This window comes from Terrapene carolina, unplaced genomic scaffold (genome assembly GCF_002925995.2).
Source record: "Terrapene carolina triunguis isolate 2854851 unplaced genomic scaffold, T_m_triunguis-2.0 Scaffold210, whole genome shotgun sequence".
Classification (NCBI taxonomy): domain Eukaryota; kingdom Metazoa; phylum Chordata; order Testudines; family Emydidae; genus Terrapene; species Terrapene triunguis.
Window position 1 is genome coordinate 14820284 of NW_020664561.1, and position 21215 is coordinate 14841498.

The 21215-nt window shown below is 44.5% G+C and overlaps 1 protein-coding gene across 1 annotated transcript in view; it reads right to left on the bottom strand.

The window, feature by feature from the left end:
• Positions 1 to 13541, bottom strand: part of LOC113407305 (nicotinamide/nicotinic acid mononucleotide adenylyltransferase 2) — an 80524-nt gene extending 66983 nt beyond the window's left edge. The window contains exon 1 of the mRNA XM_026655649.1: positions 13457 to 13541. Coding sequence (XP_026511434.1) covers positions 13457 to 13541 — 85 coding nt within the window. The remainder of the gene's footprint in view (positions 1 to 13456) is intronic.
• Positions 13542 to 21215: the final 7674 nt, after the last annotated feature.

Consider the following 21215-nt stretch of genomic DNA (forward strand, 5'->3'; position numbering starts at 1 on the left):
ACCAAACCTTAGTGGCACTGTGATCTGGCCTGCCAGGTTGCAATGCCACTTGGCTTGGGAGCCTTCTCAAATGGGGAGTTGGGGGGGGGGCAGGACAAACTACCCTGTCAATGGTATGCACTGTACGTAATGTGCATACAGCTGCAGGCAATCTGCCTGTGCCAATGTGGATTTGAAAACATTTCACCTTGACTTTGAAGGGCCAAATTTTGGCTCCTCCTATGTGTGTGAGTAGTCCTACTGGAATCCGTGGGACTGCTTACATAAGGGAGGTGAGCACGATTTGAACCACAGTGGCTTCTACTTCCCAGATTGCCATATGGTAGCCCTGTCATCTTCTATACTTTAATTATTTGTATTACAGCAGCACCTCAGAGGCCCACGTAGGGCTCTGGGCCCCATTGAGACAAGCATTGTACAGAAACAACTATCCCTGCACTGAAGAGCTCACCATGTAAATAGCCAAGACTAGCAGATGAAATAGCAATCGGGTGACATGCCCAAGGTCATGCAGTAAGTCAGTGGCTGAGCTGGGAATAGAACCTCTGTTTCATGACTCACAGTTTAGTGATCTAGCCATAGACCCCACTGCCTCTCCTCACTTCCACCTGCTACCCACTGAGTCAATGCTGAAACTTGAGAAGTTGCTACAGTGACACACTGGAGACTTGCAGGCCTGTCACCACAACCCTGTCTCCTCTGATGGGATAGTTCAGCAAACACCAGCTTTCTTTAAGAATCTATCCCCAGCACCTGCTTTCTTCAGAAGAGACTGTTGACAACATCTTTGCACCGAGGAAGGCAGCTGGAGGCAAAGATTTTCTTTTCAGACTCACAGACCCAGCTGCAAGATCTTGGAAACAAAATGGGTTTCTTATGCATTTCCCCTGATGCTAAGGCACAGTAAAATGTGCTCTCCTCAGGGAGGTCTTGAGCTCAATTAGGGCTGTTGGATTTCCTTCCCAAGCGTACATTGCTGTGATTCAGATGCTGAGCAATTCCTGACACTGTTCCCCTGGGAAGGAAGAATCCTGTTTGTATGCAAAGGGAAGTTCCTCCTTGTTTGGATTTTCCTTTTGCCAGCCTATCTCCCAAACCAGAAAGCAGCGTGAATCTCTCTGCACCCCTATACTGGGGTGAACTCCTGGGCATCGCTCATGGTAGCATCCTCCAATGACAAAATGCATTGCTGTCTTAGGATTGTTCTGCCATGGGGACCAAAAGCTAAAACTGTATCTATGAATCTTGTGCTCAGACCCATTGCAGGAAACCAGCCCCCACTGGAAAGGGGGAAAACACAGGTGAGCACCAGCCAAACCACTGAATCATGACGTCTCCCAGGGAGCTGACTTAAGATCAATAGTTTTAATAGCACTGCTGCTTAGAGGGGACTGGAATTCTGCCTTGGGCCTGATTTTTTCAGAGGTATTGAGCACATGCAGGAGTTCTGGAGGCTGACAACACCCCTGAAAATCAGGCCCCTAATCGGGAGGATGCCTTTGGATGCTGAAGTGGACCTTCTGTGTATCTGAGTCCCATGCTGATTTGTCTGCTCTTTTAACACTTTCCAGTCTTTCCATAGCTGCTGGGAATTGTTTCAGCTGTCTGGTCCTGGCTCATACCACACCAGTGACACATGCAGAGGAATCAAGCCAGGCATCTCCTTACTGCCCCGGGCGCTGGGTCTGCAGCAGTTGCAGTCCCTATTCCAGTGCAGCTAGTGCTCTTAATGGGGAATTCCTTCTTGGCCTGAAAGGCCATTCACTGAGGGCATCGTGATTCAGAGGCGTTTCCTGTAAAACTATGAGGAGTGCAGCTACAATAGGGGACCTGGGAGCCAGGACTCCTGGGTTCTATTCCTGGGTCTGTCCCTAGACTTATTGGGACCTTAGGTTAGTCATATGGTATCTTCTTTGCCCTTCCATTTTCTCAGCTGTAAATTGGGGCTAATACCTACCCAATGGAGCTGTGAGAACAGTGTCTAAAGTGCTTTGCTAGCCTCGGATGAAAGACGCTCTAGAAGTACAAAGCATTATGCTTGATTATTGGTATTACTTATTATTATTTGTGCCTAGAGCCCTCCACCAGAGCAGGGCTCCATTGTGCTAGGTGCTGCACAGACATACGATAAAAGACAGACCCTGCCCCAAAGATTTTACTATCTCATCTGTCCTCACAACACCCCTGTGAGGTAGGGCAGTGCTCTTACATCCTGATTGGAGAGATGGGGAACTGAAGCCTGGGTAGACCGTGGCTTGCCCAAGGTCACACAGAGCAGGGACTTGAACTTAGTCCCAGTCCGGCACCCCTAAACACAGGAATATGTATTATTAATCATACAAATGAATTCATTAGTTTCCTTTGCAGCACATGGGCTCCCCCTATTAAAACATAACAAACTAGCAGCCAGAGCCGCGTAGGCATACTAATAAATGGCAAGTATTTTATAAATGAACTGGGGCCTTTGTTTCTTTTCTAACGAAGTTATTGGGTTACATTTCTCCAGTCTGGGCTTATTTTAATCTTTTTATTTGACAATGAGATCCAGTCCTTCCCCCATTCTGTTAAACAGTGTTGTTTTAGACAGCGCCATGGTTTATGGAATGTAATAAACACTGCTAAATATTTAACAGCACGTAAATATTTTAGAGAGACCCAGGAAGGGTTAGGGATGGAGTTTAAGCTCTGTGAGGCATAAAGAAGACAAAGGCTTGGGCCGCAGGAAGCTAAAGAGTAGTGCTTTAAAAGAAAGAGTCTATTGCAGGGGGGAAGAATGTATTAATCTTAATTCTTAGCAGGATGGTAGCACCAAGATCCCCAGTGTGCTAGGTGCTGTACAAGTGCAGTGACACTCAGTGCCTGTCCCGAACAGCTTGCAGTCTAACTAGACAAGACAGACAAAGGCTGGGAGGGGACAAGCAGGCAAAGTTGACTTACTCAGGGTCACAAAGTAGGTCAGCGACAGGAGCAGAACCCAAGTGTTTTGACTCCCTGCCTAGTACCCTGGGCACTAGACCGTGTTGCCTCTCAAGGAGCCTCTCCCTCCTCTCTCTCTGTGTGGTGGAGGAGGCCCTCTGAGCAGGGACTGCCCCCTTTCTGCATAGAAAGGAGACTGTCAGCTGCAGGGCACTGTCCCTCTTTCCCCGCCCCCAGACCCAGCACAATGTGCTCCGTGGGCCTGGGGGCTGCCCAGGGAGGAGAGATGGGCTGAGCCAAGGTGAGTGTCAATCTCCCTCTTGTGACTGTGGAGTTTACAAGGAACGGCTAATATGACCTGGGTCTATAGTGTCTTTTCCACACAGCCCCCTCTGCAACAGAGGTTCCTCTTAATGGGGAATCCCAGGGTAGGTGTGGCCAGGAGGAGTCCTTGCTAGGGTGGCACTAATGGAGATGCTAGGGACCAGAGCTGGCATAGAGCCTCTATAAGGTTAGTGCTGGCCTCCCACTGACCCCTGGGATCTCTGCAGACCTCAGAAAATTGGAGGGCCTGGGGGGGATGTACCATGACAGGGCGCACACTCCACATCCCTGCCTTGTGGAATGTGTGAGGGAATCTCCACAAGAGATGTTTGCAAAGACTTCCTCCCCTGGCTCCCATCCCATGCATTTTACCACATCCAACGCCATCATTTCCTATGACCAAATAAGGCTTTTTAGTTATTATTGGCCTGAGTCTGCTCGCGCTTACACATGCGCAAATCAGGCTAACTCCACCACCGTCCAGAGCGTGATGCCAGTGGGAGAGAGATGAGAACCAGGCCCGCTGGTTTAAATGGCCATACAGTGGACAGCTTTATATACTGAATGCTGTTTATTCTAACTGCCTCTGCACCACAGATGTGCCTGCCACTTTGAAATGGTCCCCCTTGCCCCAGAGCGCTTACAGAACCGCTATTCTCCTCCATTGTTTGGGGAAGTATTAGAAATCAGTGACCTCCCAGCCAGAAGAGACTAAAGCTTGCAGTGAAAAGAGAGGAAGGAAGGATGCTACCATGCAGTCACCCCAGACTTCTCCAGGTTGAAGAAGAGATGCTTGGACAACTTCCCCGCCTTTGTTGGCTACGCTAGACAGAAATGTGATGCATTAACTAGGATTAGAAGCATATGTAGGGTGATCGCATGCACAGAGTTGGACTGATTTCTACATAAGGGGGGTCAAGAAGGAAATGCCCCCTTCCCTGGGGGACATTAGTAAGGGCCTTGGGGTTTCGCCTTCCTCTGGAGCATTGAACTGGGATCATGGGTTGGGCATATCCCACAGCAATTTCCAGTGTCAACAAGGGGCCGTGGGAATTGCTGGAGCTCTGGTCCTTCCCATTTTTTCTACATTGTTCTCTGTCATAGTTTTCAGTGGTTTCGATTTCAACGGCGGTTTCTCCAAAGCCCCACTAATGGTACACCCAGAGCAGTGTAAGGACGGCATCTCCCTACACTGTTTGTGGGCCTGAGTCTACACTCTGTTTACCCCACTTTATTTCCACTGAACTAAAACTGGTGCATCCAGGTGGAGAATCAGGCCTATCTGTCTGTGATGTACCCAATAGCTGCTAAAGTCACATTACCATCTTGTGCTCTATCGATTGATTGAGATAATTTTATATAAAGGATTCAGAGGTGAAATGCAATGGAAAGACAAGCCAGCCTGACAGAAACTTTTAGGTCTTACTCACATATTGCTGAGAAAAATCTCCTCATTTAGGTTTCTGAGTGACCTTCACGGGATGGGAATTTTGCTTGTGGTCATTTGCAGATACTATCACAATTGAAGTGAAAGTAGGAAAAGGGAAATGTTAACATCTTGTTCAGGACATGGGATTTCACAAGCTGTGGGGTTCTGAGAAGAGATCATTTGATTCAGCTGCTTTTGCAGTCCAGTCATCTCCACCACTAAGAAAACCCTATTTTTAAAACTCAAGCGATTAAAATAACAAAACAAAGAAACTCTCCATCTCCTTCCTGTTCGTTACTTACAAAACTTAGTCTCTTTATCTTAGAAGGCTATTTACATAATGTAACAGATTTCAGTGGCTCCCCTTAGATGGTTGCTTTGATTAACCAAAGTGCAGCCCGCTGGGATTTTTAATTGCTGGAATTTTCTTTGAACTGTGCTGCAATGGAGTTTTTACTTTGGGCAGCGAAGCACTTTCTTATTTCTTCAGTAAAAATGTTTCAGATCTAATCTTTTGGTCAGGAGATAGGTGGCATGCACTCACCATTAGTAGGTACATAGATGAATAGATATGGGCAGAAATTCACTTCACATTAGACAAAAAGAAAAAAAAAGGGTTGTAGCTGTGATTCACTGCCAATATGAATGTGAACTAGAGGGCGCTATGTTCTGCTCACCAAATTGCCTGTGATGCCACAATCCCAATGGCTTATTTTGTAACTGTCTGGAAAGCAAATGTACTTTAAATGGAGGGTGGGGGCGGGGAGCTGAGAGATTCATCTTGGATAAAAAAAAATCTTTAAAGCACCTAAGTGATGTAGGCTCTAGACTACCAGAAGCTGGGACTGGATGACAGGGGATGGATCATTTGATAATTGCCCTGTTCTGTTCATTCCCTCTGAAGCATCTGGCACCGGCCACTGTTGGAAGACAGGATACTGGGCTAAATGGACCAGTGGTCTGAGCTGGTATGGCTGTTCTTATGTTATTATGTAAGCTCCTAAGAGAAAAGCATTTCCCTCTTGCAATAACAGGGTTGTATCAAATATAATCTCACAATAACCCGGCATGCAGGAGATTAGAAAGGTTGTGTGCATATGGATGTCATAGATGTAATTAAAATCATGGGTTAGTTAGTAAAGTCTCACTGGGAAAATCTGTAGGAGAAGGTTCTGCAGGGAGGAAGGAAAATGCACCAGGTTCCCCTTGCAGTGTTCTCCCCAAATCACTCCATCAGAGATTTGCCCCATGCACAAGGACCAGGGAGGCCATCCACAGATCCTGAAGGATAAGGAGAGACCTGGGCCTCCCACTGACACTGGGCCTCCCTGCCCCCAGGCAGCTGGGCTCCATTGGACCCACACTACCAGAGGCATCTTCCATCAGTGGCTGCCTCTGGAACTCACCATGAACAGGGCTTCCACAGCCTGGGGGAAAGGCAGAGAGATCAGCATAAAGCTGCATTAACTTTTACATGATTTCCCTATGGATTTAGGGGTGGACAATATATACACCCCAACCCATCACCCCCTAGCCCTGTAAAGGGCCTTGCTCAGGATCCGGGGAATTCAGGAGGGGAGGGTGCTGTGGGGGCAGCTGATCCTCCCACCTTTCTGGCTGTAGTATGATGAGTGGAACTGGAAAAAGAGGTTTGGGTTTCAGGAGGAGACCAAGTTTGGTGGGTCACCAGAAGCTGTGGAATGCAAGCTCAGGCCAGATTGCTACTAAACAAACAGAGTTCTCTTACTCTACAGGTAATATGCCTTCTATGCATGCTCAATAAAGATCTCTTTCCTACAACTCTGCCTGTCTGCTGTATCCCTTATGGCTAAGGAAAGACTGAGAGAGCTTCATGTAAATCTTGGTCGGGCTAGCTGGCCCCATGCTTTGATAAATTTCTTTTCTAGTGTCACATCCTAGATCATTTAACACTAACACTTGAATGTACTTTTCACCATCTATGCAGTTTGTTTACATTTGACTTTGCACTCTGCTGGAGATTTAAACTAGACTGGTGGGTTCAACTTTGGTTTCTCATCAGCTTTGCTTCCTGGTTCTCGTGCCTTAACAGGTTGCTGTTACATGGGGATTACCTATGATAGAGGGGAATGATTTAATTAAAAAGCAAACACACTCTTGTCAGCTGGATGCTTGCCAATTTTTGCATTGTTTTGTTAGTGGCGCTGCACAGATTATTTTTTTGCTCTTGACATTGGTTGTACAGTTTGTCCTTTGGTAGCATTGCTTTGCCTTTTTAACATAAAGGTGGTGATGGGGAGCTGTGATATAGGCAGATCCCCTTCACAGCTGTTGGTTTTCTTGTCTTGGCACCTCAGGGTGTGGGCCATGGGCGTATCTCTCATTGCAGCCGCCCCATCCTTCTGCATACAGAATTGCAATCAGCTGGGGATTAGTTAGAAATAGGCTTTGCCTCAGAAGTTCTGCTTCTTACAGTATTACATATACTGTGCAGAGCTAGGCAAATGTCACACAATGTTTTGCTGAGTATTAACTTGAAATGAAAACTGAATTCAATTGAGTTCAATGGAACCACCCTATGCATGTGACTAAGGCAAGCAGGTATGGCTTTTAATGTCTAATATTTGAGGTCTTTTCCATTTGTTTTTAACTGAGAACTTTGTTCTGAGACTCACGCTCAATTGCGTACTATTGTGATTTTTGCATAGGGTCTGTTTTCATATAGTAATGCCTGTTTTGGAATATAAAGGAAACGTGATTTCACTTAAATTAAAAAGAATCACAAATATCTCTATTCATTTTAGATTTTATAAAACAAGCCCATCCCTCCCCCTTCCCCTTCTTATAAACAAAACTGAGATTTGGATCCTAAGCAAAGTGGACAATGTTCCTTTAAATATACAAAATGCTACTCAAACACTGTGACTCAGACTACACATACATTTCAGAGTACATATAACATTACAAACAATTCAAGGTGTGTTTTCAACCTATTATGGTGTTATCAGAACCACTTCATATGGGTGGGTGCATAGCCTTATACCTCAGCTGCATTATACCTGCATATATTATACACATATATATATATAAAGAAAATTAAACTTGGATAGGGTTAATGGCCTGATCCTGCAATTTACAAAGTGTGGCAGAGCCGTGCTGAGGTCAGTGGGACTTGCCATGGTTGTGGAGAATGTTGTAAAATGCATGGTTGTAACAAAATCATAACCACCTGAAAATCCGCACCTAAGGAGGATGCTCCACAGTAAACTCAAGTGACTGGTGAAGAAAGGACCCAGTCGACAATAGTACACATCAAAAAAAGACACTCTAGCCCTAATCCTCCAGGCAAACTCAGCTGGGCTTTGGCCTGAGTAGAAGACTACAGGATTCAGCTCCACAAGTGAAAGAATGAGTATCAGCCTTTACCTGGCAATTTCCTCTTTCTGTTAGTTTGTATTTTAAGCAGATACAATTTTTCTGATATTGAAGAGCAAGTGTTTCCTGTCGGGTTTATGAGGGCCATTGCTTTACCTGAGAGAGGAAGATGGTCTCTTGAATACACATTTAGTTAGTTGTTTGGAACACGTTATTTACAGAAAGCAGCACTGTTCTGCTCTTTGTTGAGGGCAGAGTCAAAGAAGCCAGAGAAACTAAGGGCCAAATCCTGCTTGCCTAGCTCACCTGATTACTCCCACTGACTTAGTGGGCTGGCTTCCATGAGTAAGATGACCAGGATGTGGCCTTAAAAGCCCAGTTCTGTAACCTTTGCTCACAAGAGCAGTCCTTACTTGCTATGAGAGTTCTCAGCCCTTACTCATGCCAGTAGTCCTACTGGGGTAAGTATGGGCTGATGGTTAAGTGAGGGTTGCAGAATTGGGTCCAAATTTATAATATATTCATAGATTTTTAAGGCCAGAAGGAACCTATATGACCATGTGATCTAACCTCCCACATAACACAGACCAAAGAGCCTCCCCCAATAACTCTTGTACCAAGCCCGTAACTTCTGATTGAGCGATAGCATATCTTTTAGAAAGATACCCAGTCTTGATTTAAAGACTCCAAGTGAAGGAGAATCCATCACATCCCTATATAAGTTGTTCCAATGGTTAATTCCCCTCACTTTAAAATGTGAGCATTATTTCTAGTCTGAATTTGTCAAGCTTCAGTTTCCAACCACTGGATCTCATTCTACCATTTTCTGTTAAAGAGCCCTTTATTAGCAGCAATCTCTTCCCTGTGTGGGTACTCATAGACCTTGATCAAGTCACCTCTTAACTTTCTCTTGGATAAACTAAATAAATTAAGTTTATTTAGTCTCTCACTAGAAGGCATGTTTTCCACACCTCATATCATTCTTGTAGCTCTTTTCTGAACCCTTCCCAATTTTTCAACATCCTTTTTGAAGTATGGACACCAGCATTGGACACAGTATTCCAGTGATAGTCTCAATAATCCCATATACATAAGGTATACCACCTCTCTACTGCTATTTGATATTCCCCTGCTTATACATCCAAGGATCACAATTGCTCTCTTAGCTACAGCATTGCACTGGGAGCCCATGTCCAACTGGTTATCTACCATGATCCCTAAATGCTTTTCAGAGTTGCTGTTTTCCAGGATACAATCCCCCATCTTATAAATATGACTTACATTCTTCGTTGCATTTTGCTGTGCTAAAACATATGTTGTTCAAATGAGCCCACTTCACCATAGCTGACCTGGTCCCATCACTAATGACACACAAATTGGTGGAGTGGTAATCTGCAAATCGTACCAGCAATTATTTTATATTTTCTTCCAGGTTACTGATAAAGATGTGGAATAGCAATCGTCCAAGAACAGATTCTTGTGGGACCCTGATAGTAGCATCCCCACTGGATGACAATTTCCCATTTACAATTGCTTTTTGTGATCAATCAGTTAAACAGATTTTAATCCATTTAATATGGGATGTATTGATCTTTTTTTTTTAAATGTTGATTTTTTTCATCAGAACGTCATGCAGGACTAAATGCTATACAGAAGTCCAAGTACATTATGTCAACACAGTTACCTTTATTAACAAAACTTATCTCATCCAAATACCATAACAAGTTTGTTTATTTTCCATAAAACTATGTTGATTAGCATTGGTTATATTATCATCCTTTAATTCCTTGCTGACTGCATCTGATGTTAGCCTATCCATTATTTTGCTCAGGACTGATGTCAGACTATAGTTTCCAGGGTCATCCTGTTTACCCTTTTAAAATATTGGCACAACATTTGCTTTTTTTCAGTCCTCTGGAACTTCCCCAGTGATTCAAGATTTGTTAAAAATCAGCTATAATAGTTCTGAGCGCTCCTCAGCAAATTCTAAAAGAATATTTTTGGGTGCAAGTTATCCACTCCTGATTTTAAAACATTTAACCTTAATAATTGCTGTTTAGCATCCTTCCTAATTACTGATGGAATAGAAAGTACTTCTTTATCATTGTAAGATATGAATACATCCTCAAGATTCTTTCTGAATGCAGAACAGAAATATTGACTACTTCTGCCTTTTCTGGACCAGGATTGATAACTTTACCATCTTGATCTAGTTTTTGAGTTATGCCATTACTAGAATTTCATGTGTTCCTGATATATTTAAATAACTTCTTCTTGTCCTTTAATCAAACTGGCCACCGATTTATTACCTGATGCTTTTAGCTTTCCTTATCAATCACCTGCATTTACTAACTGCCAATTTGTATTCATTACTATCAGCGTCCACATTTTTCTATTTGCTATATTTATTTATTGTTGATTTCATCTTTGGTTTATGACTGCAGCAGTGTGAGGGTATTTGTTTTTCACTTAATAAAACATTCTTAAACAATTTCTAATTATTCACATTTTTATGTTTAAATATTTCCTCCCATCCAATTTTGCTCATAATTGTTTTCAGCTTTGGGGAATTGGCCATTTAAAAGTACCAAGTATATTATTGGTGAGGACTATATTCTGTTTGCACATAGTAAAGGAAATTAAATTGTGATCACTTGCACCTACACAACAATCAGTTTTTAGTTTGGTTATCAATTCATCTTTCCTCATCAGAATGAGGACTAATACTGAACAACTAAGTTAGTTGCATTATTTTGTGTATTAGAAAGTTATTGATAACTTTTAGAAACTCCAAGTATGTTTTACCAGCGTTGGCATGAGACCTCTAGCATATATCCATCAGACTGAAATCCCCCATGATATTGCACTTTTTCTTTCCACACATTATTGATAGATGATTAAGGAGCTGCTCTTTCTGTTCCTTGTTCTGATTCGATGGTATATAGCAGACCCGCCCCCTCTCCCCAGGACCCTGTCTTGTGATTTATCAGTTAGTGCATTGATCCATAAGCATTTCAGGTGCTGTCCTTCCGAACTGTCAGTAATCCTAAAGAAGGTAATACACTCTCTCCCCTTCTGTCCATTCTTTGTTCTAAATCGGGAGTTTCCAGTGATTTCAACATTTCAGTCATCTGAATCTCCCACCAGGTTTCACTAATACAAATCAGATCAAATTCCTTTCAGAAATTAGTGTTTCTAATTCTTTTTTTTTTTTTTTTGTCACCCAGGCTTCTAGCACTTAGTATTTTAGTTGGCTCTCTGTTTAGTATTCTGGTCTATCACACACAAGAGCTGGAGCTGACACCTTGGTCCAGTCTCACATTTTCCAGACAGATAGGAAATGAAAATGCCACAGAGAATAAGTTCCTAGGAGAGAGAATCCCCCAGAGAATAAGTGGCACGACGCACTCCAAAAGGCATCCTAGCCACATGTAAGGCCATGTTTGGTATTTGTCTCTGGTTGTGCTGAATCAGGGGAAATTAAAATGGGAGACTCCAAGAGCTTGAAAAGATGCACCAAGAAGAATAGAAAAATAGTACTTAATGGTTCTCATTATGGTCTGTTGTGTAGGTACAACCTGAGCATTGGTTCCCACCCTTTGATACCACTTTACCATGCAGAGAAACAGTTCTCAAAATACTTTTCTGCCCCGCACAATGGCTTTGCTTTGAATTTCTTTACACATTATCTTAAATGTTGTTGTTTAAAATAAGATCCAATCCGGTTTTGTGGGTAGGTGGATCATTTCAAAGGGAATGTTGCTCAGTTTCTAATTTAAATGTGATGGTGTGTGTGTGTGTGGGGGGGTATGAGTGTGCAGATCTCTCCAGACCCATATTTAAGAACTTTGGGGCAAATTAAAGTCTAGGGGAGGATTTTTGGACAACAGAGTTGTATATAGAGCCCTGTGTAAATAAAGGAAGATCTAGTGGATTCTTACTCATCTCTAGCTGTATATATGCACACAATTTATACTGAATTAAAATAGGTTGTGAATAGTACCCACATCTATTAACCTGACTTCACTCATGTTTATCCCTTCAGGGAGACAAGGTGGGTGAGGTGATATCTTGTATTGCATCGACTTCTATTGGTCAGAGAGACAAGCTTTGGTGCTTACCCAGAGCTCTTCTTCAGGTCCTTTTGGGAATATTATGGGCCTTTTCTCTAGAGCAGTAGCAGGAACTTGTTCAGTTTCATTAATCCCTCATTGAGATGTTTAGCTACAATCGTGTGTAATCAGCCCTTAAAAATGCCAGGGCTTCCTAGCTAACATGACCTTGTCCCCTCACTTCCCGGCCCTCACCAAACTGAGTGTGCTTCAATATATCACATATCAGGCTCTTACTAGCAAGCAGGACATTTCAGCACCTTCCCCGTGGACAGCGCCCAGCCCTTAGCATTGATCTCTCACCTACACCTGGCACTTGCTCTCCTACTGGCACCAAACAATAGCCGCTGACCGCTCTTCTGACACCAGCCAGCAAGCAGTGAACCCACCCTGGGCACGGTGCTCCTAGACCCGCAGCAGCGAAGCTCCCTCCCTTCCTGCTGCCAACTTATCCCACATAGCCAGGGAAACCCACTCCCAGCCTAGTGCCACCAGCTCTGAGCCAGGCAGGGCCCCACTCTCTTCCTGCTGCCACCTGATCCCATCCAGTCATATAACCCACCCAACCTCCACGGGCATCAAGCTCAAACAGCCGCCTCTCCTCCTGAGGCCCCGTCCAGTCTAGCAAACACCCATCTGCCTTTGAACACCCCCCCATCCACCCACTCACCCCAAATCCTGTGCTGCCATGAAATCTTCATCTGACTGACACCGAGCCCCTAAAGAATCAATCAATGCCACATCTCCTCCTGCCCACTCCCACCCCCAGAGAGATCCCCACACACACACACCAGATTGCTCCCCCTGCCCATCCCACTAACAAAAGATCCCCATCCCCAAAGCCCCTGCAGTACCCAACCTCAGCCTAGGCAGGCAGAGCCTGGCTGCCCCTGGCACTGATGGCCCCTTGCCTGAACGGATGCCTAACAACGAGCCATTGCACCTCCATCCTGCCCTGGGCTCTCTCTCACCAGTGACCTCTGCCATGGTCCTAGCCCTGCCAAGCCAGCCACGTAGGGCAGCCCTGCTCGCTAGGTGCCCAAGTAGGGTGACCAGGTGTCTGGATATTAGGGGCTTTGTCTTATATAGGCAACTATCTCCCCTGAAAATGTGTCCCCATTTTTCACCCTTGCTATCTGGCCACCTTAGCCCCAGGCCCAGGGCTGGTGCAATCCAGCTTCCCTGCGCCCCGGGCATGTGGCCTCCCCGCAGAACAGGCCGGCTCCGATGCAGCCAGCATCCTCCCTGATGGCCCGGCGCCAGCAAATTCAATCGCACTGAAAAATACAGGGGCGGGGAGCGGGGGGGGGGGGGGACTCACCGAACATCTGGATGTGCCCCTTGGTGATGGGGTTGAAGCTGCCGCAGGACAGCAGGATAACGTGGGTCTTGGTGGTTTCGGTCATGGTGCTGCTTTTCTGCCAGCTCGCTCCAGCCTCTTTTTGTGTCTCGATGTGTCTGCAGAGGGAGGAGGGAAGCGAGGCGCAGCCGGCGCTGTGGGCTCCAAGGAGCTGAGCCAGACGCAAGCAGCATCTCTCCCCTCCTCCCTTAACGCTTTCAGCGCCAGAGAGGGGCTGCTGGAGACACACACACAAAAGAGAGGGGCTGCTGGAGACAGACATACACACACACACACACACACACACACACAGGGGCTGCTGGAGACAGACAGACACACATACACACTCTCAGCAGAGAGGGGCTGCTGGAGACAGACAGACAGACGCTCACACCCTAGAGAGGGGCTGCTGGTGCCTGGAGATATATTCACTCACACACGCACACCAGACAGGGGCTACAAGCACCTGGTTCACATTCACATACACACCAGAGAGGGGCAGCTGGAGACTGGATCACACTCACACCCAAAATTAGCTGTCACACCAGGATCTTTCTGGAGCCAGCCAAATTAAAATGCCTGAATAGAGAACAAGTCTAGCCACTCCTACTACCCTGAAACTCTGGACCCTGGCACACCCTGGTGCATCAGCACCACAAAACTCAGGACCCAGCACATGACTCCTGCTAGAGCCATACAATTTTTGCCCTTGCCACCCAAAGAGCATGGTATGAGTACAAAACAAGTGTAGCCGATCCTGCTGTACTAAAATATTCCAAACCGTGATGTAGCCCAGTGCATGAATGCCACAAACAACCCAACAAACTACATATCTGGCAGCTGGATCTTCAAAATGTTTAGCCACAAACCCCAGTATGTACAAACTAAATAGAAAACAGGGTCTAGCCCCTCCTACTTTGCTAGGAAAATATGGATCTTGATGCAGCCTGGCCCATAGCCCTGGAAAAACGCACATCTATTACCTAGCAAGATCCAATGGTTGGAAGCCGAAGCTAGTCAAATTCAGACTGGCAATCAAGCATGGATGTTTAACAGGGAGGGTAATTAACCATGAGAACAATTTACCAAGGGTTGTGGTGGATTCATTATCACTGGCAATTTTAAAATCATGATTAGATTGTTTTTGGAAAGATATGCTCTAGTTTAAAAGGAGTTATTCTGGGCAGGGTCTGTGGCCTGTGTTACAGGGGAGGTCAGACTAGTCACTAGATGATCAGAATGGGCCCCTTATGGCTTTGGAATCTGAGTCAATGGATCCTGACAATTTTTACTCCAAACTCTACTGTGTAAAGGGGGGGGGCTAGCAGTTCCCAGTGCACCAACCTCCACCCCCTGACTCCTGTTGCACACTGGCACAGCAGTACCACAATAATATGTATGTTATTTATTATTTGTAGTACAGCAGCACCTAGGGGCTCAACTGAGATCAGGGCTTCATTGTACTAGGCTCTGTACACATAGTAATAGACAATCCACACATGCTCACACCCCACTACCTCCCCCAGAGAAGGGCTGCTGGAGACTGGATTTCCCCCCTCATATACACACACCTGGGAGGGGCTACGGAAGACAGGCTTCCCCTCCGCCAATACCACACAGCTAGCAGGAGCTGTTGGAGCCGGATCCCCACACGTACACACCAAGAGAGGGCAAATGGACACTGAATTTCATACACACACACACACGTACCTAGGAGGGACTGTTGTAGTCTGGGTTACACACAGCACAAAGGGAGCCTGGATCTCCTCTCCCTCCCACCCCCGGGACTGGATTACATTTATACACTCACACCAGGGTGGGCTACAGCAGACTGGATTCAAACACCCACAAATGCTCTCCCTCGCCCCCCAGCTCAAGGGTATCTCTACCCCTTGAATTCCTCCTAACCCCAGGGAGATTCTATTTGCTGCAAGCAGCTTCCTTCCTCACACAGAGTAATTCTGCATGCAGCTTTCTCTTTCTTGCCCTTCCTCTAACAAAAACACAGATTTCTTTATGTCCTTTTCCTTAAGAGATTTCAAAGTACCAAACATTTATTGTTTATACTGCAGGCTCTTTGTCTCTGCTAGTCCCACAATACTGTACCCATCTCTCTCTTTTCTCTCCCTTCTCTCTCTGTCTTTCATCTCTGCTAACAACAAAGGTCTGCATGGCCCCAGTTTATGTATTCCTCTTTACGGTTCTCACTATCAATCTGCACAATCCCCTGTTTGCTAGTATGGATGAATCTTTTTATTTCCAGGATTGTACTTGAAAAGTTTTGTTTTGCGAAAGGTCACAGATCCAAGTTCTGATAGCATTTGATGAAATCCTTAAGCCAATTGGAAAGTTCTTCCAGCTACAGAGAATTCAAGCCCATTTGTGCAGGAAAAATCTTATTTATTATTTGCATTATGGAGACTGGGAGGGGCTACGGAAGACAGGCTTCCCCTCACCCAACTCCCCCATTGTACTAGGCAATGCACAAATACATAACAAGAGACAGTCCATCCATCCCAAAAGTGATGGGACCCAGTAAAACACAGATGGAATTTCTTTAGCCCCACTGTACACAGAGGCTGTCCTTTGTCCCCCTGACTGGATTGCCAGTGTCAGTGGGAAAGCTGCCAAGATGCTGAAAGAATGTTTTCTTTCCTTGCCTCTTTTTTTGTGTTGTTCAGCTGTCTAGAATTCCAGAGGAATTGCAGCATCACTGAAGCCCTGGATGAGCTACTATGAGGACTGAGTTTTGATGGCATTTCTTTTCTCTATAGACAAGCTTGTTCAAACCGCTTCGTGGTTGATACCTCACAAGTCCCCTTCTGAATAGTCCTTGAAAGCTGAAGGCTCTTGGAAAGTCTGACAGGGACCATTTCTATCCATACTTCTCATCTGTCAAAATTAAACAAACAGCACTCTCTGCACAAAGCATAGAAAATAGGAAGCAGTTTATATGCAGCAGCGAGGGCTCTTTTAAGAAAACACATTGACAACTAAAATGGAAGAAGCACTAGAAAATACTCCCAGGCAGAAAGAAATTGTGTTAAGGTTTTCAATATCTCTCAGTCACTTCAGGGAAAAATCCTTAAGGGAACATTGTTTCCTCAAAACACAAAAATATTGGAAATCCTGACAGTTCAAAGTTCACATGACTGGTTTGAAAAAAACCCTCCAGCCACCAGCTAGTATGAAAATAATGTGCCACAGTCAGGCATTAGAGGTAGCCTTGATGCAGGAATCATTGGATGAGGTTCTATGGCTTGCATTATGCAGGAGATCAGACATGGATGTTCATAATAGTCCCCGTACTACCCTAAAACCTCACAGAGGGCTTAAGTGGTACAAATGTTTTGTGCTGGCTCTCTGCCTGGGGGTGAATTTCACCATAAGAATAGCCATACTGGGTCAGACCAAAGGTCCATCTATCCCAGTAACCTGTCTTCCAACAGTGGCCAATGCTAGGTGCCCCAGAGGAAATGAACAGAACAGTTAATCATCAAGTGATCCATCCTCTGTTGCTCATTCCTGGCTTCTGGCAAACAGAGGCTAGGGACACCATCCCTGCCCATCCTGGCTAATAGCCATTGATGGACCTATCCTCCATGAATTTATCTAGTTCTTTTTTGAACCCTGTTATAGTTTTGGCCTTTACAACATCCTCTGGCAAGAAGTTCCACAGGTTGACTGTGCGTTGTGTGAAAAAATACTTCCTTTTGTTTGTTTTAAAACTGCTGCCTATTAATTTCATTTGGTGACCTCTAGTTCTTGTTTTATGAGAAGGAGTAAATAACACTTCCTTATTTACTTTCTCCACACCAGTCATGATTTTATAGACCTCTATCATATTCCCCCTTAGTCATCTTTTTTCCAAGCTGAAAAGTCCCAGTCTTGTTAATCTCTCGTCATATGGAAGCCGTTCCATACCCCTAATAATTTTTGTTGCCCTTTTCTGAACCTTTTCCAATTCCAATATATCTTTTTTGAGATGGGGCGACCACATCTGCACACAGTTTTCAAGATGTGGGTGTACCATGGATTTATATAGAGGCAATATGATATTTTGTGTCTTATTATCTATCCCTTTCTTAATGATTGCCAACATTGTTTGCTTTTTTGACTGCCGCTGCACATTGAGTGGATGTTTTCAGAGAACTACCCACAATGACTCCAAAATCTTTCTTGAGTGGTAACAGCTAATTTAGACCCCATCATTTTATATGTATAGTTGGGATTATGTTTTCCAATGTGCATTACTTTGCATTTATCAACATTGAATTTCATCTGCCATTTTGTTGCCCAGTCACCCAGTTTTGTGAGATCCTTTTGTAGCTCTTCACAGTCTGACTGGGACTTAACTATCTTGAGCAGTTTTGTATCATCTGCAAAATTTGCCACCTCACTATTTACACCTTTTTCAAGATCATTTATGAATATGTTGAATAGGACTGGGCCCAGTACAGACCCCTGGGGGACACCACTATTTACCTCTCTCCATTCTGAAAACTGACCATTTATTCCTACCCTTTGTTTCCTATCTTTTAACCAGTTACCAGTCCAAGAGAGAACCTTCCCTCTTATCCCATGACTGCTTACTTTGCTTAAGAGCTGTTGGTGAGGGACCTTGTCGAAGGCTTTTTGAAAATCTCAATACACTATATCCACTGGATTCCCCCCTTGTCCACCATAGTTAATGATCTGAAATAAAATGGAACAGAGTAAGTGTATGTGCCAGACATGCATATGATGTTTAGTCACACGTTCTTTTAAAGGAACATTGGCAGAGGTCAGATTTGGCCTTGCATTTAGGTTTTATAAAAATAAGTTTTGACAACTAGGCAAACCTATAAAAATGTCTCATTTTTTTTTTTTTTTTTTTGCAATTCAAGTGTACACCATTTTTTAAAGCAAATGAACATTCTCCTGCCAGTCTCATTGCAGCATTGTGCTAGGCTTTGAGACCCTAAAGGTAAAGCTGACTGGTCTATTTTCTTTACATGGGCTAAGAGAGAGGCAAAAAATAAACTCTCAACCCCAACTAGTGAAAGGCATGTTCAATTTTTAAAGTTCTCTCATTGTTAATAGTAAACCAAGTGTCATTAATAGTATAAGTAACGAAATTTTAGTGATTCAAGGTGAAACTTGTGTTCTATGCCTCCTAGATGGGCAGTCCAGGGAGAGGGAGAGCTAAGGTAGCTTAAAGCCCACTTTTATGCCATGTGGATTCTGGTGCGGTCTGGGGGCCAAAACAGACACTGGCCTAACTTAGGCAGCTCAGGAAGCCGCGTAAATTTATCGTAGCCCTGCCTGGGAGCAGATCAAAATCTCCTATAGTATTGTGTTCTATGGCCCTGTCCACAGCCCTGCCCTCGCCCCACTCCGTGAATGCTATGCTGGGGCTTGCAAGTGACACTGCGCAAGATGCTTGCACCTGGGGCATTCTCTTCCACCTGGGAAAGGGCTGTTACTGACTCCGTCCTGAGTAGGGTCAAGAGTGGAAGGGCGAATCCCTCCCATGGTGTTTAACCTGCCCGTGTCACTTGAAAATAGTCCTTTAATTCCTTGTGTTTGGTCAGAAGTTGAATATTTGGTTTGCTTACTAATATGAATACCATTCTGCAAAAAGAGAGGCTGGTGTCCACAGAAATGCTCTTGGTTAATCTTTAAGATTTTGTAGGGTCCTATGAACTTTTATGATTCATTTTCTTTTGCAGCATTAGCCAATGTATATGTTACATGTATCATTTACGGCACAGTAATATGGATCAAGCACAAGGTGAGACTGCTGTATGTATGACTGTTGGGCAGCTATGCCAGCTGCATTGTATTGTTTTTCCCACACTGCTGTTCACTGGAATATCCCACAATGTCTTGGAACAGGACAACTCAGCATTTGGCCTAAGTGGATAGGAAAACTGTCAAAGGGGAAATACATTAATGTGCTGGCCAGGTACAAGCTGGGGAGATAATTCCATGGACCAATACCTGGAATGCTAGTATCCAAAACACAGATAAGGAAGATACAGGACAACAAATTAAGAAACTGGTCCCAACTGGGGGGCTGGATCTTAGGTGATGTATAAAGTGCTTCCTAACTTGTAAGCAACCATCCTATAAATAGCAGTGATTATTTGGGGACTGTATTTTGGGCAGCAACTGCATAAGGTGAACTGAACACGTTGCAAGAACCAGCTTCCCAGATGGATAGGTGATGTATTAATTCTTTCTTTCCTGTATCATACTGTTTTGTTGATACATTGGCTGAGCTTGGTTATTGTCTATTTGGTCTCTTGAGCATTTTTCATATTGAACCACAAACGTAGTCAGAATCAATCAGCTCTACATTTTTTTTAAAGCAATAACGTATTTTAAAAGAAATACATCTTCAGAGAAACCTATGCCTACCCTTCAGACCAGCAGGCTAGCCGGACTGAGCTAGAGAGCTAGATCTCAAAGAGGCTTCTGCCTTGAAATAACCCCAGCCAGCTGGAGATGCTGAGCCAGTGACCCCAGCTGGGCCCCTGCCTTGATGTCACTTAGCAAGCTAGAGATATTGAGTCAGTGAAGTCACAGAGGTCCGTCTTTTGCCGTTAGACTAGCAAAATAGAGGTACAGGGCCAGTAACCTTCAGCCTTCACATCAGCCTGGCATGCTAAAATTGCTGAGCTAGTGACCTCAACTTGAACCTGGAACTTTGACATCAGACCAGGAAGCTAGAGATACAGAGCAGGGATTGGAGTAAAGGGAACTTGTTTGGCTGGTTATGGGTCTGCTTGAGGACACAGACCCCTTCCTGATACATTTATTCCGTGGTCCCCATTATTTTCCTCCTGCCATAGCCCATTACAAGAGATGCAGCAATGTCACTTCAGCACTACAGTTAGCTGAAAAAAGGGAAGTATGTTTTGCCAAAAGATTCAAAAGAAATGAAATTTTGTTGTCACCAGGGTGTTATGTAATGGTGAATGGAGGGAAGTGTCTGCCAAACAGTCTCTCTACAATGGAGTGGTCCAGACTCTAAATAAATTGGGGACCCCTGGGCTTACACTCCAAGTTAGGGAAAAGTTACTTTAGGAAATCCTTCAGAGCACTGCAATTTTATAGGGGTGCTATTTTCTGTGTTGTTCTGCCTTTAAAAACAGGTGCTTTCATGGCCATGTACATGCATTGGGGTGATAGACAAGGGAGGTTGTGGAATCCCCATCATTGGAGGTTTTCAACAACAGGTTGGACAAACGCCTACCATGGATGGCCTAGGTTTACTTGGTCCTGCCTCAGCACAGGGGGGTGGACTTGATGACCTCTTGAGGTCCCTTCCCACCCTACATTTCCATGAAAATGAGAATACATTTTTAAACCTCTATGAATTATCTAAAATAGCTTTGCTATACATAAAATGGTCATGATTTTTAAGGTCTGCCTTTTCTGAAACTACCATGGCCAGTTGTTGCTAATTGCTAAAAATGTTTTCTGTCACTGGGAAGGGAGACTTCCCTGCTCTACAATGGATCCAGTCTCATGTTTCTAGCTTTGATGGTTCACGAGGGGTGTGATGGGGTGTCCACCCCATACAAGACTGGAAGGAGTTAAGATGGCCAGGCAGGCCAATTAACTCCACAGGCAGTACCTGGAGGAGCAGCCAGGGAGCAGGGAATTGATTGGGAGCAGGCTCAGCTGGGCAGGAACAGGTGGGACTTCCATAAAGCCAGGGAGCAGACAGCAGAAGGGAGCTGCAGGAAAGTAG